This window comes from Momordica charantia, assembly GCF_013281855.1.
Source record: "Momordica charantia cultivar OHB3-1 chromosome 11 unlocalized genomic scaffold, Mcharantia_2.0 BLBB01000011.1, whole genome shotgun sequence".
Classification (NCBI taxonomy): Eukaryota; Viridiplantae; Streptophyta; class Magnoliopsida; order Cucurbitales; family Cucurbitaceae; genus Momordica; species Momordica charantia.
The window spans coordinates 3039022-3055686 of record NW_028275159.1 but is presented as its reverse complement, the minus strand read 5'-3'; the positions used below and the strand labels follow the sequence as shown (position 1 = coordinate 3055686).

Sequence of the window (16665 nt, the reverse complement as noted above, 5' to 3'; positions counted from 1 at the left end):
CTTATATGGATTAAAATGAAATATTTCAAAAGTATAAAAATCAAACTAAATATAAGTTACAAGGATTAAATTTACAATTTCATATAGCTATAACAAGGAATATGAAAGGTTAGAATGGTAATCTTACAATCATATATTATAATTTCCTAAACATCTAAATTTCAACCCAAGAGCACTACATATAACATAATTGAATTGTGGCATTTTCAGAAGAGAATAATATCATATCTAATCAACTATGCTCCTAAAATTAATAAATAAATATAATAAAAAAAATGGACTAGTTGGGATGACGTACGCCACTATGTTCTAGAAAGCTATAAAACAGCATTTAGGAGTAACTGATAGAAAGCTATATATATGTATATATGAATTTATTGTAAAGATTATCCTTGCACTGAGCATTGTAGGATTATTTCTTATGCATTTTCTTTTAAAATTTAAATAATTTTTTCTTCATTAAGTTGAATAGAAATACGTAGGATATGTAAGAATTGTAAATAATATCCTCACTATTTAACTTGCTTGTAAATATGATCTTTAACTTGAAAAATATATATCTATTTTTTCATTGTATTGAGAAAAAGTTGGCTTCAAGAGTCCAATGTGCAATTTTTTTAGGCCAATAATCTGTGATTTCGAAAAAAACATGGGAACTATATGTTTTACACAGGCTAAAATACGAGCGTGTATTTACGGATTATATATAGAAATATATACATATATTTTTTGAGAAATATTTTTTTACACACTGTTTAATCTTAATGTATCACTCTTTTTTTTTTTTTGACCAACTTTTCAATTCTTTAAACAAGTAATAGTTTTAGTCATTTGCAGAATTTAATGCGAAAGTTCCATAAAAATATTACAATTTTACTTTTTACAAAAATGTTCATTAATGATCCAATTTAAAGAAATTATTGAACAATTTTTATACATACCAAATTACAAACTTTAGCGTTCTGCAAATTTCATTGCACATGCGATAACAAGATGGGCTATATGGAGAATCAATTTGAAGGACTGTGGATGGAGGAAATTCATGAGGTGAAATTCAGTTTGGAGATTGAGAACTAGAAGGCACGCGTTGAGGACTCCGTTTGATAACTTTTTGTTTTTGTTTTTTCATTTCTAATTTTATCAAGAAACCTAAAAAATTTGCAACTATTTATGTTTTTAGAAGCATTTTCAAAATCCTCAAAATCGTATAGAAAATTTTGAAACAACAAAAATAAATATCTTGTTTCTTGCTTCCGTTTCTGATTTATTTCAAATAGAAATAAAAATATTATTTTATCATTTTCGTATTAACGGGTGTTGAGACATGTAATTCTGTTTTTATTTATTAAAAGTAGAAAACAGAAAAAAAAAAACGAAAACAAGTAGAAAACAAAACAATAATGTTTCATCAAAAACCACTTCAATTAATTTGAACTATATAGAATAGCAGTATGATTTTGTTTTTTAAATTATTTAAAAAGTTATTTTAGATTTGAATCTTGGATAGCTCTTTCACAATATAATATTAAAAAGATCTAGTTCAACATGGTTAGAATACCTATTTCCCAGATAAAAAAAAGTTGTAAGTCTGAATTTTTGCAATAAAATAATAATAAAAAAAATTATATTTATCGAACTTTAGGTCCCACGTTCTTTCCAAACCAAGAAATTGGGCCGAAGCCCACAACTAATCGGGTCGGGTTTCTTATACGAACCGCTCGATGGATTTCCAATTTCTCGTTTTATCCAATGTTACAAATTGTAATTCGTACGGCCGTGGTATTTCGTCTTTATCCAGCCTGGCGCCAGTATATAAACGCAAGTCGCAACGGCTTCACTTTCTTTGGATCCAAACAGAAGATTAAAGACATAGCAAAGAGAGGGAGGGAAGAGAACGCGATCCGCTTCGGCTTCCTTTTTTCGCGCCTTTTACTGTTCCTGAGAGTTCCAAAATCGAAATCGATTGCCCTAATTTGCACTCTCATTTTCGATTTTTCTTCGCGATGATTTGGTGGAGGATTCTTTGGCGGTTAGCGGATCACAGATGCTGCTCTCGGACCTTCGATTTTAGGTATTTTTTCTGTCGATTTAGAATCACTCATCTTCATCCACCTTCGTTCGGCGACAGACTAATTGCATTTCATATTCTTTTCAGTTTCTAGTAGTTTTCTGCTTCTGAAATATAAAATCGTAGAATATATCTTTGTATTTCTTGAACGTACGTCTAATTTGTTGTCCGATTATGGCGTTTCGCGTCCTTGTTTGATTTTTTTTTTCTTTCAGGATGAGGCTCGTAGCTGTTGTTGCGCAAGAGGTTTCTGAACAGAAATTGCTATGGCGATACTCTTAGCGTTTTCGAATTGCTATATGCTTTTCGATATAATGAAATGCGGTCTGGTGCTCGCGATCTTCTAATATTTTACGTATCATCCGTGTTGTAATGGTAAGTCGATTTTATATTTCAATCGGCTGGAACGAGACAATAAGTATCCAATCTAACTCTGTTCATTATTAGATATCTGGAGGTCTACAGTGTAAAATCTCGATTAAACGATTGTTCGCATGGACTGACGCTGGTAGCTGATTGCAGGCGATGACTACTTCATTGGCCTTGTTTTTCGTGATAAACGAGTCATGAGAAACTGGAGGTGGTTTGTCTGTGCAATTGGAAGAACTTTTCGATTTTCGTCGATAGCATAATGTTTTATGTTGAGGTGAAATAAAACTGAACTAAAAGATTTAATCTAATCCAATCATAAGAAATTATTTGTAATTTTCCTGCGTCATTTTTTTCTTTGGTTCTCAAGAGGTAGCGTTGAGGAACTTTTTCATTTTCACGAGTTTTCAAGCTAAACCAGAATTCCTTCTTACTGCCTACTTCAATGTCCAAGACCATGATTCCTAATTGTGGAGCTCATAGTTTGGTTCACATTATAAAATCGTACCTAGAACTGATATATCTTTTTTTATTACTAACTTGGTACAAAAAATAGTGTTGAAGGAAAATAGAGGTTATCAGCCAGCACACCTTGAGTTGAATGTATCTATCTTCCAGAGATGATGGAACTTGAGGTACAGTTTTTCATTAAAAAAAAAAAAAATTGAGGTCCAGTTTGTGTACTTGTTTATGGTTCCACTGTTCTGTTATCATGAAAATACTCCTTGTTTGGCAGCACGTTATTTTATTTTGCAAGAAATCTCTGTTTCGTACCTTGTCATTTTTAGGGTAAAAAATGATAAAAAAGTCCTGTGTTTATCAGGTATCTCCTGTTTCAAAAAGGTAATGGAGCATGTTTTAAGTAAGTGGCCTTTTGGTAACATCTGGTTTCTCCATATCCAATATGTGATGTTGGTTCACTGGGTTGCTATAACCCATTCTTAAGAAAGATTATTTTTATTCAATTGAGTTGCTACTTCTATAAGTAATTTGGTTTTAATTTACTTGCTCTGTGATTCATTGTAGTCAATCATGTGAAATATTTTGTCATTAGTTATACGACACATCCACTACTAATTTAATTCTAACCATACCTGGTTGTAAATTAATGATGCAAGGAAAGTATACTCTTGGCCTTTGTGGTTCATATCTTTTGGGAGTCTAATACTCAACTCCTCGTCCTAGTGGCTGTCGAAGCTCGGCCTGCAGGTTTCTTATTTCCTTCTCTTATATTTTGTTGACTTCATGGATCTCGCTATTATAACTTTCTTTCTATGCTTGGATATCTCTAGGAAGATTTTGTGATGCAATGTAGTGTGTTTTTCTTTTATTTTCTGTTTGTTGCACTCTGTCCACTACTAATGACCAGTGACCTGGGAAAGGGATTTTTGCTTGGCTAAATATGCTAGTTGCTTAGGTTCAAGAGGATGATCGGGCCATTATTATTCAGAAATACCATCGATATATCTAGTCTTTTACAAGTAGATATCTTACTCTAGGGTAAAACTAAATATTTGAGCTCTAAACAGGTGACCTGTTTGAATGATTATTAAATAATGTTGGTTAAGCTAAAATTTTTGTGATGGAAAACGGTTAGCAGATTATAGTTTAGGTAACCTGATTTAATGCTTTCACTGCTATTGAATGCTATCACTGTCGATACGTCTTGAAAGTCCTATAACTGTCGATACGTCTTGAAAGTCCTATAACTGTCAATACGTCTTGATCGGGCTGCTTCTTTTATTTTTTAAAATTTAGTTAACGAAACAGATTTTAACAAAGGATTACCTTCCCATAATTTACAATGAATATGAAACATTAAGGGGTTGTTTAGTAATATTTTCATTTTTTCTTTTCAACAATTGTTTATATTTTCAAGTTTTCAAATTTATTTGCGTACTTATAAAATGCTCAATTGATAATCTGATATCAAGAGAATAATGAAGAAATGACTTTAAAAATCTGAATGTTTTGTTTTAAAAAGAATTTTGAAGTAAAACTTTGAATTTTTAAATGAAAATTTTAGAGAATAAAAGATAGGAAATGGTTAAAAAAAAGTTTTTTTTAGCACAACAGATGTGGGGGATAGAAGTCCAGTTTTTGTATGGACATTTAATATTTGTTTTGAGTTGAAAAAAGTGAGTTTCAATAAACCTTTAATTCTAGATGGTTTCTAAATATAAAAGAACAACACTCCTTTTTTTTTCTCTTTTAATCAATGTTTCTCATGTCTTTTATTTTGAAAAAGGTTTTCCTTAAATATTTTTAGTCGAGATTAATGATGTTGAAGTTATATGGTAACATTAGGATTTCAGTAAAATATAATAGAATTTTTTGTAGTACTATAAATGGAATGGGTCTAGTGGTTAAATGGATAATGTTTTAGAATTGATGTCCTTAGAGTTCCATGATTTAGATAATTATTCCATAGATGAATCAAGATGTTGGACTCGTAAGGCAGCTTGAACACCCACAAATACAAATGAAAAGCTGTCAAATTTTTATTGGTTATCCGTATGAAGATGAGTGTTGATCACTAAACACCTAAATATTATTAAAAAAGAGAATCTATATCAAATTTTTGACAAGTAGGAGAGATCTAAGAAAAATATATTTTCACTTTAAAAAACTTTAAAAAAATTGCCAAATTTTTATTATGATAAACGTTGTTAAAAGGAAAGAACCTATCGACCAACTATGGCTGAGTGCGTAAAACCATCCGAGTGTTAGTGATAAGTACCGAATTCTGAGGAAAGCAAAATGTGAAAACTTTATTACAAATTTCCTCTGGGGAAAGGAGGACAGCTTTCTTCTGTACAATTTACAAATGGGGGCAGATAGTGGAAGGGAGAGATGAGATATGTTACAGTGATTACATTACAAAACTTTCCTACTGAACTGACTTCTATTTTTCTACCATACATTTGGCCTTTCTTTCTCAAAGCAAAAGCAAAAGCATAATTGATTGAGATAATACATTTACAAGGGACGTTGTGGTAAATACTGTTGAAGACACTCCTTCAATTTTTGGAAGGTGATCGGCTTTGGTACGAATGAGTCCATACCGTTCTCATAACACTCATCTGCGCTTTCTGACAGTGCGTTCGCCGTCATCTGCAGGTACGTCACCATTCAATTCAGTTTCACTATATAACGCAACGCAATTACTACCAATATTATGTACCTGCGGAAACATTATTCCTAAAAAATGCTAATTTTTTTATGAAAATTATTTGGAAAGTTACCTTTAAAATCTAGACGCGGAAGACATTAAGAGTTTTTGTATTAAACTTATTCAAAATTTGAAGTTTTTCTTTTTATCTAACCCTCTTTATTTACTTTTTCATCGCCTTTGCAAATTTAAATCAGGGTCCAAATTTTACAAAATCACAGATTTTTTTTAAGGTGATAAACTGAAGGTAGTAGTTTTACGGAAGTTAATTCAGAAATAGAAAGTGAAAAAACAAAATTGTAATATAAGGGCATAGAGTTTTGAATAATTTGTGTTATTTTTTATGATTCTATATTCATCCATACTATTATAATTATTAAAGTTCTAAATAAAATTTATCCTTTACATTAGTCATAATATATTGTTATTTTAAAACAATTTTCTAACATTTCATGCCTGTAATTTCTCTTTTGTGTATCTTTTCAAAAAGACTCTGTTTCTATCATTTTTCCAACCCAATACTTTTAACGAAAGTTGATCAAAGAGGAGCAACTTTGGTTGGGGTACATATGATTAAATATTATTATAAGATTAAAATTTTATTTTTGGTCATGAACTTTTAAATATTTTTATTTTGATTTATTAACACTTTAAAATTTTATGTTTTAATTAGTAAACTTTATATAAGAAGATCTACCTTTTATCCTTGTTATTATATTTTCATCATTTAATTTTAAAATTTTATTTTTGGTCATGAACTTTTAAATATTTTTATTTTTATTTATCAACACTTTAAAATTTTATGTTTTAATTAGTAAACTTTATATAAGAAGATCTACCTTTTATCCTTGTTATTATGTTTTCATCATTTAATTTTCTTTTTCTATATTACATATAAATCTAAATGTAAATAAAAGACAATTTTATACTTCATCCTTGTACTATACTTTATTGCTTCTGTTATTTTAATCTCTATTTTAATGGTCCCATTATGTTTTAAAGAAAAATTAACTCAAGACTGGTTATTTCTTTTAACCATGCAATTTGTCTAATTCACCTAATTAATGGTATGAACTTACTGATTTTTTTTTAATGAATGTTATTATTATAATTTTTTTAATTACAAAAATTAGTAGTAGACAAAATAAAATTGGGGAATTGAAAGTACTCACAGCAATGATGGACATCCTCTGACGGGAGGACGATGGGGTCCAACAAGGAGTCGTTGGGTCGATCCCAGCATTTGCAGCTGCTTCCCAACTTCCCGTTTCCTCAAAAGAACGAATTAACCTTGTAGCTTGAAGACCATCCATAACTGGCATACAAACATCCTGCAGTAATTAAGCCGTTAAATAAAATTTTACCACAGGTTTAAAATCCTTCATTTTAAACCCACGCTCTGAATCGAAGCCTTTGACTATGTTGTTTATATTTCATTTTATTATTATTATTAAAAAAATATTTCTTCTAACCAATAAGGATTATATTAGTCTTTACTATCATTGAAAAAAATCATTAGTATTTTAATATCAAATTTTCAATTGTTGTCGGCACCATATGGGTCTTTTACTTAGGAGCAAGTATTTTCTTTTTTATTATTATTTTGAGGAGGAAGTCTGTAACAACTTTACTACATGAAACAGCATGAAAATGAGTGAATTAAAAAATAGTAAATAAAAATATGATATTATAATTTTAAAGTAGCAACATTTTAGTTTTACATAAATAAAAAAAATGTAAAAGTAAAACCAATCATAGCATATCACATGTCATAACTCAAATATGTTATTTTTGTTAAAAAAAAATATTAATAAAAGTGATGCTATATTAAATATATATAATTTTATTGCCATTTTCAAGAATTTCTGAAGTCAAAATGTGTGCGGTTATAAAACATTATAATAATATGACATCGAAAATAAAGTGCATTGCAAAAATAATAATTATTATAATAATTTATTTTTAGCAATAAATTTTCAAATTTACAAAAATAATAAAAACGTAAAAATAATGCCGACATATCACATGCCATATTTTAAAAAATAATATAAATTTTTGTAAAAATACGAAAGTGATGAAATAATGAAAAACAGAGTATTTCGTAATTGTGCATTTAAAAAAAAGAGAGAGAAAAAAAAAGCTGAAATTTTGAGTTTGGAGCAGGAGACGAATGAATTTCTGAAATAAAAAAGTGAGCGATTGTAAAGCATACATACCATGAGAATGAGATCATATGAACGTCGCTGAACTGCACGCACAGCTTCAATTCCATTGGTCACCACGTCGATTTTATGGCCGAACTTCTTCATCATTGACTGAGTTACCATAATATTGGTCTTATTATCCTCAACTAGAAGAATTCTGGGCTCCGATGCCACCGTTGCTTCAGAACCGCTACTGCTACTTCTGCAGTGGGAACTTGCATCGGATCTCTCCTTCCTCTGATCCGTTTTCTGGAGTTTATTACTCGTCTTTCCCAATGTATCTTCTTGTTTTGATATTTCTGATCTGTGATGGGAATTCACACTCACATTTTGGGGCCGAGAATTAGTGTCGGGCTGAAGTCCATCAGTTGGTTTCTCGTTATCAAGATTTGAGTTCTGGTTTGATGAACATTGCGATTCGCTTGAGGTTACCGCGGAATTGGCCGAAATGGAAGCAGTTTCTTTTGGTTTGATGTTGTTTGAGGGAAAAGAAACAGAATTTTCAGCAAAGCCATTGAGTTTGGTTGAGGTAGGATATCCAGTTGTATGTAACAAGGCATTTGGGATTCTAGTGGATCCATTGGAAGATGATAGGGAACTGAAACTGTGGGGTTGGAATTGGAAATAGCCCTCAGTCATTTCGTCGTTTGTCGATTCCTCGTCTGAGAGCTCGTCGGAATCGTCGGAAGGACTGCAGGTGGTTGAAACTTTATATGGCAGTACAAATGTAAATGTAGATCCATGATTCTCTCGGCTAGAAACGGTGAGATGACCACCCATCAACTCAACCTGCTCCAAAAGCAAGCACATAAAATTTGATGTAATTAAATTGTGGGTTAAGGAAAGGAAAAGTTTGAGATGATTTTGCAGGGGCGAAGAAAAAGCACTTCTAAAATCACTTAAAAAGTACCTCTAAAAGTTAGAGTAAGCACTTAATTAATTTCTTCTATAAGTACTTCTACCATTTTCTTCAAAAGTCATCCCAAACTCTATATCACTCTGGCGAGAATCTAAGTAAAGTGGTACAACCCAGGAAAGAACATTTTTCGAGGCATAACTCAAGGCATAAACATGATCTGATGGATCATATGCACTGCTACCTTCCTCAACTATTAATATCACTTCAAAATTGAAGCAAAATTTAACATGATGGCAGTAACAGTTTACCAGTTGTTTGCATATTGCCAGCCCAAGTCCAGTCCCTCCATACTTTCGAGCATGATCAGCACTAGCTTGCATGTACCTATTAAAAAGGGTTGGTAATGCCTCTTCTGTTTCATTTCAAAAGAAATCAAATGAATATTACTACCTATTATTGAGCAGCAAGAACATTTGAATAATCAGATCAATAGGCAAGCATACCTTTTATTCCGATTCCTGTGTCGTATACATCACAGCGTATCCATACTGTCGTTTCGGGTGAACAAGAGTTGTTTTCTCTATTTCCGTTCACCGTGGCTTCGCTCTTTTTACCCGATTCACAATGTAAATGATTTCTGTCAGCGTGGCTTTGGCCACGCAAGCCATTCTGAGGGGACGGAAGACATGTTCCTTCTTGCACACCATTTACTGAAACTGTTGAGTTATTAGCCGTTGATTTCTTATGGCATTCTTCTCCTTTCCCAGTAGGTGGATAAGGTAACACATAAAGATTGATTCCAACCTTCCCTTGAGGAGTGAACTTGATTGCGTTGCTGCATCATTTAATTAACTATTTAGAGAAAAATAATATGGGTTGTGGGAATGGAAACATTAAACTTTTTCTGCAACCTTAATCTTACTAGGTTCTTAAAGCTAGTATCAATTTTATTCATGCAATCCATAGAATGTACTCCTTTTAAGAAAAAATAATAGGTGTTTATCGAATAAATAATAGGTGTTTATCGAATGGGTCAGCATCCGGAATACCATCATTAATTTTTTTCCACAAATAGGAAATATGAATGCATAAAAGAATATATTTTTTTTTTGTTTTTCTAAAAAACAAAGAGATGTCAAATTTTTGGGTCAGCATCCGGAATACCATCATTAATTTTTTTCCACAAATAGGAAATATGAATGCATAAAAGAATATATTTTTTTTTTGTTTTTCTAAAAAACAAGGAGATGTCAAATTTTTAGTTGTAGTTAACAGGAAGATGAGTACTGACTGGTAAATACCTAAATATTATTCTTTAAAAAATTAACGTCTACATGTCCACGTCCACGTGTTGATCCATTTAACTCTTCAGAACTCTTTCTATCACCTATATGTGCCGCTCCACATAAATATTCACACTATAGCCTTGAGTATGACTTATGCATGTTTGTCAAGGATTTCTATATCACATTGGTGAACCATATTACCTCACATTGCCAAGATGAATATCCTACTTACTCCCTCGTCTTAGTAATTTGAGATAACTGTGTATTTTACTTGAACTACGGCTTAGAATTTGTAATTGTTCGTGCAAGATAGGTTCATAGTTTATAAAATTCAGTACCTGATCAGGTTGGTGAGGATTTGCCGAATCCGAAGAACATCTCCAATGACCTGGAATCATTGCATAGTTTAATTGGCAATTTAGACAACTATAACATGCGATTACTTTTCATAATGCTTGCACCCGCGAAATAAACCTCTTTAGATGGACAGATCTGAGAAGCCCAAATATTTAAAATTTATGCATAAGCATGCCAATTCAAACATGTAAAGGAATGAAGAAGCCTACGAACTAAGAATTTATAGCCATCACCTCTATAGGAACATCATCTGCTATACGCCCCTCCAGAACTAAGAATTTTCGCAATGATGCAGCAGCAGTCTGCAGAACATGTTTTACAACCTCTCTTGGACGGAACTTTGTAGCTTCCAACCTCATTACTCCTAATAAAAGCAGGCAAAAGCTCACATGTTTATATTGAAGCAAAACGTAAATTGGGTTTCGTTAACCATGCCATTAGATAGAAATAATCCAAGTATAACAGTTGAATATTATCACTTCTAGTTGTACACTAATGAAGCCATATAGCTTAAACGCTAGAATTAAAACAATTTTAAAAGGGAAGAAATTCAGACCTGATTCAACTTTAGAAAGATCCAAGATATCGTTTATGAGTTGAAGCACCAAGTCTCCTGAAGACAGCATAACATCCAACAGATGTCGTTGTTCCCGATCAAGTTTTGTGGTGGACAGAATTTCAGCCATACTAACTACCCCAGAAAGCGGAGATCTAATTTCATGCGACATGGTTGCTAGCATTTGCTTTGCCCGCATTGTCTCCTCTGGAAGAGTGTGAAGAGCAAAAACAAAAAGAACTTGAGAACTCCAGCAGCTAAATTGAGCGAAATTAAACATCCAGAGAGGTCTCAAGAAGAAACTAACCTGTAATATGGATTGTTTTGTTCAGTTCTGATTCCTTCGCCTTTTGTACTGCTATCTCCTCGCGAAGCTTTGCCATCTTTTCTCGTTTTTTAACCTTTTGCAACAGAAACAGAAAACGCGTCACTCAAGATCTAGAAAAAAGTTAAAATGACCATCTTTTAGAAGGGGAAATGAACTTTATATAAATGTACCGAAAGTCATTAAATTACCTGATCAGTTATGTCCATTCCCATATAATTTATTCCAATTGTCTCCCCCGCCTTGCTAAAGACAGGTTCAACGTAAATCAGAAAGGTCTTCAGCCCAAATAATTCTGTATCGAACTGTATTTCCCTCTTTGCAGGCAACCCTTTCTCCAGAACTTCTTTCTTGAAATCTTGGGATTCCTTCACACCAGCGCCACTAAAAATCTCAACGTCTGTTCTTCCTATAATATCCTGGGAAAAAGAATACCCTTTCCATTACATAAGAAGCAAATAGAAAACTAAAGGTAACAGTCTGTCCTGCTCCATTGAGTTGTTAGATTTAAATTTGATAAGTTGTACAATAGCATATGAAAGAAAAGGTTACCTCTTCCTCCAAACTTGGAAAATGATTGTAGATAAATCGATAGCGCAATTCTTTGTCCTGAAATGCAAGTGTTAAAAAAATTAGTTCCTTATGGTGGACTTAGAGGAAACTGATTTCACACAACCATCAAGGAAAAAAAGACAACTTCACTATGTAGAGCAGAAATATGAAGTTACAGCTTCAAGTAGTTGTTTTCATTATTTATCTATTTTCTCTGTTTCTTTTATCTTATGATCTAATAATGGCGATGCAAGTAAGATCATATATTTAAATAAAATCAGAAAGACCAACAGAATTAACATGTTAATTATATAATAGTTAAGGATCCAAAACACACTAGAGCGGTTGAGCTGTCTTACTAGTTATTTTCCTTTCAAAGCTACAAGGATTTGTTAATTCAAGAGATCACCATAGCCAAGACCCTTTAAATGATTTGAATAACTAATACAGAAGTCAAAACTTGACGAACTAAAGTGCATCAGAAAACACATGCCATCCTAAGATTTACATTATACAGTGCAAATAATACCTGATGACCAAAAACGACTGGTGCATTCTGTAGAACGAAATGCAAAAAGTTGTCGGCTCTTTTCAGAATCTGTGACAATTCCTCGACTGGTGAGGACTGCTTTTCAATATTTTTTATATTTTCCTGAAGTTTCTCTGCAAGCATTTGCTCTCGCTGTAGACTAGCTTCCAATAATTTTTCCAGATCCACGGTTCGCTGCTTCCAGTATGTCACTGTATCATACTCTGCATCAATTTCAACTCTCTTACTTTGAACAACGAAATCAGTTTTTCTCCTCGGAATATCTTGCCATATGTCACAAGATTCTTCCAATATAGAGATTGGACGTTTATCGCCACCATATCTTTCTTCCTCGAAAAGATGCTCCTCTAATATCTTCAATTTCTTGAGCTCGACTTCTTTCCTCTGCTTGCTTAGGATGTCGAGTTCTTCTTTGAGGAGACGCACAGCATTTGCTTGCTTATACTCCCACTGTTTTGCAAGATATTGTAATTGAGAAGATCCTTTCTCAGTATAGTTGGTTAACTCTATAAGTCTCTTGAAATCAACGATTGTTGGTTCCTCTATTATGTTAACTTCTTCCAACATATCTTGATCTATTCCTGGCCTTTCGACATTGAACTGCTTTCTAACATCAGGTCCAACGTCCTCGGGCCACATAGAAGGAAGGACTTCGATGTCCATATCTTCAATAACATCAGTCTCCATCTCGCAGACCATGGCAAATTACTCAACAATTTCTTCCAACTTACACCAGAAAGTAGACGAGTCAATGCTCCAGCAAATAAATTCCTTGTGGCCGCAACACTTCGGGAGTCTTGGCTCCATGTTCCATCCAACGCCACTAGACGGTGTTATCGGATAAATAGGAGCAAACCTTGAAGCTGTCGTTGATGGGAGAAGTTAGAGAGCAGGTCCTGCATATGCAGAAAACTGAATGAATTGATTAACTGCACGACTACTCATCTATAGACCAAAACTTAACATCAATCGAAGTATCCATACATATAATAGTTTCAGATTATTCCCGCGGATTTCTGTTTCTCCCAAAACGAAATTAATCAGAAATTGACACAAGCGTAAGCGTAACTAATTGAATTGCGAAGATTTTTCAGTTTGAAGGTGAAAGATGCACATCAACCATTAAAAAAAAAAAAAATGCATGCGTGAAGCGGTTTGATTCTCAGCGAAAGCTCATGATGCTCAAAACTGTAAGTTAGAAAGGAAATCCGAAGATGGTGAAGGAACTCCTCCAGATTCATAACGAAACTCCAAATGTGAAACGACCGAAGAAAGAAGCGAAAAGATGACTCCAAACTCGAATTCCGATCCATGATCGGATTTAGAACAATGAAGCCAAAGTAATTTGCCAAGAGCAAGTCAAAACGTAGTGGTAAGCACATTTACGAACGCAGTGGACGGAGCTGCAGAGCGCACGATTAATCGGATCATGCTTCACAATCAGAAGAGAAAATACTCGATTACAGTTCAATAAGCTAACCTCGTATTCCAATCGACAATAGCCAAACAGCACCGAAGCCTCCCTCCAAAGAACCGAAATGAAAAATCAAGAATAGCGAATGCCTTCCACTGTAGATCTGAGGAATCTTTGCCAATCAATGTCAAAAGCTTCGAGTAGTATTAAAAATCAGAGCCAGCCACTGCGCGCGCGAGAGAGAAGAGAAAGTGATTCAATGCTAGAGAGAGGAAGCATGTGAGGGAAAAAGAAGAAAAACGAGAGAGAAAATAAAAAATCGATAGAGAGAGAAGACAAGCTTAGGAAGCCATGTGCACTCAGAGGTCAAAAATATTAGAGAATTCTTGGCCTTTTCGATTACCTTTTTTGTTCTTAATTTTATATAAAATCCGTCTCTGATTCCTTGCGACTGAATATTGAAGCGCCTAATGAAAAATCCTCGGACTAACAAAACAAATTTCACCGCGTTCTCTCTCTCTCTCTCTCTCTCTAGTTTCTCTGGTATTTTCTGATCGATTCTCTCTCTACTTTCCGGGAAAATTATTGAGCGGAAACTCAAACAAGAACGACGCAGAGACAGTTTTAAAGGAAAGGGAAGAGAGAGAATCAGAAGCGTACGATCACATTGAGAAATGCGAGCTGGGAAATTTTTTAAAAAACGATTTTGTTGTTCCCCGCCATTTCAGCGATGACGTGTTTAACTGACGCGTGGCTCTACGCCCGAACGACGTAGTTTTGACAGTGGTCAGTGGATTCAATTCACGATAATAAGCCTGCCACGTGTGCCAGCCAATCTCTCCCTCTCTCTCTCTTCTATTTCTCTCTCTAAATTTTACGTTCAATGGATTTTGCGCAGTTTCTGAGCCAGCGTCTACGGGGAGCAAACTGGAGCTTTGAGATATGGTCCTTCAAATTCAGCATATATTTAATTAAAATCTATTTTTTTAATGGGAAATTAATTTTTAATTCTAGGTGATATTTTCACCCCTAGTAAATTGGAGAAACCTTAATTTTTATAAATGTTACGTTCGTTTAATTAATTACATATTCAACCAATATATTTTGACTTAATTTTTATATCTATCATTTGTTAGCTATTAAATTAAAGAATTTGAACTAAAATAATAGAATAAAAATTCATTCGAGTTCTTTGTACTTGTTTCTTAGAATAATAATTGTGAGGGTGGGAGATCGGATCATCTATCCTTAAAAAGATAATAGATATTTTATCTACTTAGTTATGTTCGAATTGATAAATTATAAAACTTATCTCGATACTTTAGTATCCATAAATATGATTGCTATGGTTAATAGTAAAAAATATATAATAACTACAAAACTAATCTCACACTTATATTTTGTCCTTGGTAAGATAAATAAATAAATAAGTGATATTTTGTAGGTAAGAAAACTATCACTAAATTTAGTTTGATAGTAAGGTTTTAACAAATATTTTATTAAATTAAGGTATTAAAAATGGAGTAAATTTGTAGATTTTTAGTTCAAACAAATTTACAACTATTAGTATAAATAATCAGCATAAAAAACTATAATTATTTAAATTCCACAAAATTATAATTTCAAATTATTTACGTATTAAATAATCATGTAGATGAGGTTTTAAATATAATAAATTTACATCAATTTGAACATAACTCAACTAGCAAGTATCGATAAGTTCAAACATTTATTCCTTTTATTTGGAAGGTAATATTCAAAAAAAATGGAACAAAGTTACTAATTAAATTATTTATAGGTCATGTATGATAATTTATAATTTTTCTAAAGTAGGCAAATTTATGGTTTCAAATAATACATATAATATTCACTAGTACAAACTTTCATTTTTAATATTACTCACAAATAAAAGAGCGTGGATTCAGATCCATGATTCAAAAGTTTAAGGAGAACGTGGATTCAGATCTATGATTCAAAAGTTTAAGAAATACTGTCAATCTAAACCTAGCTCGATAAATAATGCACACAGTACCATCTTTGTAGATTATGCTTAAATCTCTCCACCCTTAAAAAAAAGCAAAATTAAGAGTTAAAAATACCTAATCACTAAAATAATATTCTGATATGCCAATTTAACAATATAAAGGTCATTGGCATATAGCAATGGTTAAATAATGGTTTAAATACTATTTTAGTCAACGTACTTTCAACTTTAATTTATTTTGATATTTGTACTTTCAAAACGTCTGTTTCTGTCTCTATATTTTCAAATTTTGTTCATTTTAGTCATGTACTCTCAAAACGTCGGTTTGGTCCTTATATGCTCTTAAAAAGTAACCATTTTGATTTCTTCATTTTTCGTTATCTCATTCATTTCAATCGTAATTTTAGCAAAGCAATTCACACACTAAATTTATGAAAATGTAGTCATAAATTTGTATTTAAGTATTGTGTATAAATTATGTATTTAAAATTTTGTAAATACAAATTGGTCTTTTTTTTTTTTAAGTAAATAGACCAAAACAAATGTTTTGAATTTACAATAATTAAAATGACATAGATTAAAATAAATCAAGCTTAATTGCGGATCAACTAAATTAATATTTTAAACCTATATTTTACATTTTATAGTATTAAAGAGAGAAAAATGCGACATGGGGAGGACCCTTTACCAAAGTGGTTCAATTCAATTAACGTGGGTTTCATTGGTTACGTAGCTTGTGCTCGATTATGGAGTGGGTTTAATTTTTTAACCTATGGTTGGAACTTGGAAATTACAAATGGGATTTTAACTTTTATACTGTAACTTCAAATGAAATCAATACACGTGGAAGCAATTGGGCAGGAATTGTCTGAGCCCCCACATGGTAGCAAAAGGCAAAAATCGCCACTCGCCAGATCGAAGAGAAAAGTCTTGGATGGTCAACGGCTCTGTAATTAAATTGCCAACCCC

At 32.6% G+C, this 16665-nt stretch overlaps 1 protein-coding gene and 1 long non-coding RNA gene across 10 annotated transcripts; one reads left to right on the top strand and one right to left on the bottom strand.

Annotated features, from left to right (window-relative positions):
• The first annotated feature begins 1821 nt into the window (after positions 1-1821).
• On the top strand, positions 1822-7087 carry LOC111011701 (uncharacterized). Of its 8 annotated transcripts, none has more exons than XR_015788955.1 (5): positions 1830-2071; positions 2284-2443; positions 2516-3646; positions 5472-5557; positions 6784-7087. It is a non-coding gene; the product is annotated as an uncharacterized LOC111011701 (long non-coding RNA). The 8 variants fall into 8 exon arrangements; XR_015788959.1 differs by lacking the exon at positions 6784-7087 and having other exon boundaries at positions 2516-3072; positions 3561-3646; positions 5472-6701; XR_015788957.1 differs by lacking the exon at positions 6784-7087 and having other exon boundaries at positions 2516-3072; positions 3561-3646; positions 5424-6701.
• Positions 5182-14371, bottom strand: HK5 (histidine kinase 5). Of its 2 annotated transcripts, XM_022285552.2 has the most exons (14): positions 14116-14371; positions 13779-13938; positions 12278-13194; positions 11749-11805; positions 11388-11615; positions 11179-11272; positions 10872-11078; positions 10549-10679; positions 10297-10346; positions 9176-9507; positions 8981-9084; positions 7826-8602; positions 6782-6940; positions 5182-5551 (listed from the first exon to the last, which is right to left on the bottom strand). In XM_022285552.2, the coding sequence occupies exons 3-14, from the start codon at positions 12995-12997 to the stop codon at positions 5417-5419; spliced, it is 2994 nt and encodes a 997-aa protein (XP_022141244.1). In that variant the 5' UTR covers positions 12998-13194; positions 13779-13938; positions 14116-14371; the 3' UTR covers positions 5182-5416. The 2 variants fall into 2 exon arrangements, with proteins under 2 accessions (XP_022141244.1, XP_087976127.1); XM_088120001.1 differs by lacking the exon at positions 14116-14371 and having other exon boundaries at positions 13779-14001.
• Between the last annotated feature and the right edge of the window lie 2294 nt (positions 14372-16665).

Coding starts and splice junctions, on each gene's coding strand:
- HK5 (XM_022285552.2), bottom strand. CDS start 12,997: ATGGTCTGCGAGATGGAGACTGATGTTATTGAAGATATGGACATCGAA. Junction 11,079..11,178: donor CAAAACAATCCATATTACAG/GTTAGTTTCTTC, acceptor ACACTCTTCCAG/AGGAGACAATGCGGGCAAAG. Junction 10,680..10,871: donor TCTTTCTAAAGTTGAATCAG/GTCTGAATTTCT, acceptor TGCTTTTATTAG/GAGTAATGAGGTTGGAAGCT.